General features: G+C 44.8%; 1 protein-coding gene across 1 annotated transcript in view; it reads left to right on the top strand.

The window, feature by feature from the left end:
* CMTM8 (CKLF like MARVEL transmembrane domain containing 8) overlaps positions 1–2892 on the top strand; it is a 77636-nt gene that overhangs the window by 72088 nt on the left and 2656 nt on the right. The window contains exon 3 of the mRNA XM_006905718.3: positions 2179–2295. Coding sequence (XP_006905780.1) covers positions 2179–2295 — 117 coding nt within the window. The remainder of the gene's footprint in view (positions 1–2178; positions 2296–2892) is intronic.

Here is a 2892-nt window from a genome sequence, read left to right on the forward strand (position 1 = left end):
CACCTCAAAGCAGTCAGGCAGGAGCAGTTCCCTCCGATTCCTGGGAGGCGCCACCTTTTTGTTCTGTTCAGCCTTCAACTGATTGGGTGAGATAAGCCATCAACGGCCCCCAGTGGGGTGGCATATGCTAGAAGAATGCCTCTGCCTCCTACCTACCTCTCTACCACCCTCTTCTCCACTTCTCTCCAGGAGAAATAGGAATTTCTTTTTTCCTTAAAAAAAATAATAAGGGGCAGGGCTATATACTCAGAGAGTTCACAGGTCACATATTCAGGGAGTCTCCCCATTTTCTCTCCGGCCCCTCCATTCACACAGCTACTTGGGCCAGGACCTGTGTCCGAGCATTCTGGCCACGTTCTCTGAATGTTTTCTCATTCATCTGGATCCCTTGTAGGGGGAATTGGACATGCCTGGGTGCCCCCATATTCACATTCAAAGATGTTCATTACAGTAGCATTCTAATCCTAAGAAACACTAGGAACATCAAAACGTCTGTCAGTTGGGGAGAAGTCAGACTATGAGGTGTTAGCGCCATGAGAAGAAATGAGGTCAGTATGTTTGGACTGACAAACGATTCCCTGGGTATCTTTCTAAGTGGGAGGGAGGGGGGAAAGTTGCGTAACTATATGGCTCCATTTGTATAAAAGTGTTTGCCTGTTCCTTGGAGGAAAGGGTTGATGTGGAAAAGGAGACACTGAGTTTTTACTCCAGATTGTTATGTTCGGACTGGATGTTGTTTAGTTAACCATGAATGTGCATTACCGTTTTTTTTAAAGAAGCATTTTAATGTTTCAAAAGTAATACGTGGCTAGTTTACTAAAGAGAAATAAGTTTAACCTCTACCTGGAAAAGGATACAAAACAAAAACAAAAGTCTTCCATTCCTCAGAGGTAACTAAGTTAAACTGTTTCTGCATTTTAAAAAGGAAACAAGTCCTTTCCTTGGCAAGTAGTAAACATGCAAAACTCTAGAGGTAATGTACAATTAAAAAAAAAAAAAGTAAAGTTTTTTAAACACACAGCTGTGTTTCTGGACAAAAAAGAAAACCCACAACCAACAAGAATACTGAGTCATCCAGAGAAACCAGAGCTTTCTGGGGACACATTTCTAATGGCAGATGAGCATCGTGGGTGGCCTGAACCCTGAGACTGACCCTTCTCTTACAGATGAATCACCTAAACCCAGGAACAATATAAGGAAAGTGTAGAGATAGCAACAGAGATACACAACCCACCTCAGAATGTTGGAGCCTGAATCTGGAAAATTCTGTGTGCCTTTTTTCCTCTGAGAAGGAAAAGATATTACCACTTCCCTTTTCCTCTACCCATCCCTGTGTCTCTGAATTACTGAGGGATAGATGTTAGACCTTAGGGAACCTACTTCTGACAGTCAACCCTCTTCCTACCTGTGTGAAGCATTGATTTTGCCCCACCCCACCTTACCCTTCTCCCTTATTCAGACAGAACTAAGCTTTGCCCATTTCAGAGTATGGTTTCCTAGAGTTTAAATAAAACTAAAAATCCAATACCTGCTTAGATTTACATACCTCCCTTCTTTAAGAATAGGAAAAAATTAAGGGGAAGCCAAGGGTAAGATTAGTTCTCAAAGGGCTTTATTAATATGTGTAATCTCCTTTTCATTTTTAAGGATTTGCAGTGGCCTGAGGAGCTCACTTAAATGCCCCTCCGTGCCTAGAGTGAGGGGTCAGAAAATCAGCTGGTCCCGCTTTGGGGAAAGCTCTCTCCCAGCTCTGTGCCAGCGGCAGGGCTGAAGAGCCACAGCTGCTGCTGGGGAGCATAGTCTGGGCCGATCTCACAGGTGGCCCCTTCTGTAGCCTTCCTTCCTCAGCCAGAATGTCACCATGGCTAAAATCTGGATGAAACAAGGATCAAGAGCAAACTGAGGGAAACAAGGAGGCTAAAGGGGCAATGCGTAGCCTAGGTGACCTGGTGGGAAAGGAGGGGTGTCTGGGTTTGTGGTGTCTGAGCTGGTGTAAAACCCTCTCCTCCCCAAACACTGATGAGCTGCCTTCTCACAGACCTCGTCCCATGCCCTCCCCCCAAGTGTCCAGATGGGCTCCTAACCACACCCAAGGTGCAGTTCTGGTCAATTCTGAGGTTTGGAGGTGCCCAGACCTTCCCACACGCCCTGAACACGCCGCTCCCTTGTCTCCCCCAGGGTCTGTGCTTTAACGGCAGTGCCTTCGTCTTATACCTCTCAGCTGCCATTGTGGATGCATCTTCTGTCTCCCCAGAGAGGGACAGCCACAACTTCAACAGCTGGGCAGCCTCCTCGGTGAGTGAGCCCTCTCATCCCCCATGATCTTCTCCTTCCTCCCTGAGGCCCTCCAGGATCAGGGGGACAAAGTTATCTGCCGGAAAAAGCAGTACCTGTAGAAGGAACACTTTGGCAATTAGCTTATTGGTTTGAAAGCATCATAAATTGGTGATGGCTGACGTGGAAAGAGGCTGAAAGGCTGCTTGAGCGAAAGCCAGGTGGCTGGAACAAAGTAAGTATTGGAGGGAGAAAAATATTTGAGGCATTCTAAGAATAATTCTACTGCTTCCAATTTGAGTGGGGAGAGAGTTGCAGAAAATGAGCACGCTACAATTACTATTCTATTTTCTTTTAGTGGAAATGTTTGTTTATGCATTTGGGAATGCTTAGAAAAATACACACCGACAGAGGTTCCTTCCAAGACTGTGACTGGATGATGACTATAGAATGAGTGGCTTCTACTTTTTAATTTATGTGCTTCTATAGTGTTTACATTTTAAACCATAAGCACGTATTGTTTTTCTAATTTAAAAAACTATAATCTTAAAAGTTTCTTTGATATTGGCCTTCAAATGTTCTATTTGCAGAAGAAGTGTTTCAGGGGAGGGGAACAGT

The sequence above is a fragment of the Pteropus alecto genome, unplaced genomic scaffold, assembly GCF_000325575.1.
Source record: "Pteropus alecto unplaced genomic scaffold, ASM32557v1 scaffold10, whole genome shotgun sequence".
In the NCBI taxonomy this organism is placed as follows: domain Eukaryota; kingdom Metazoa; phylum Chordata; class Mammalia; order Chiroptera; family Pteropodidae; genus Pteropus; species Pteropus alecto.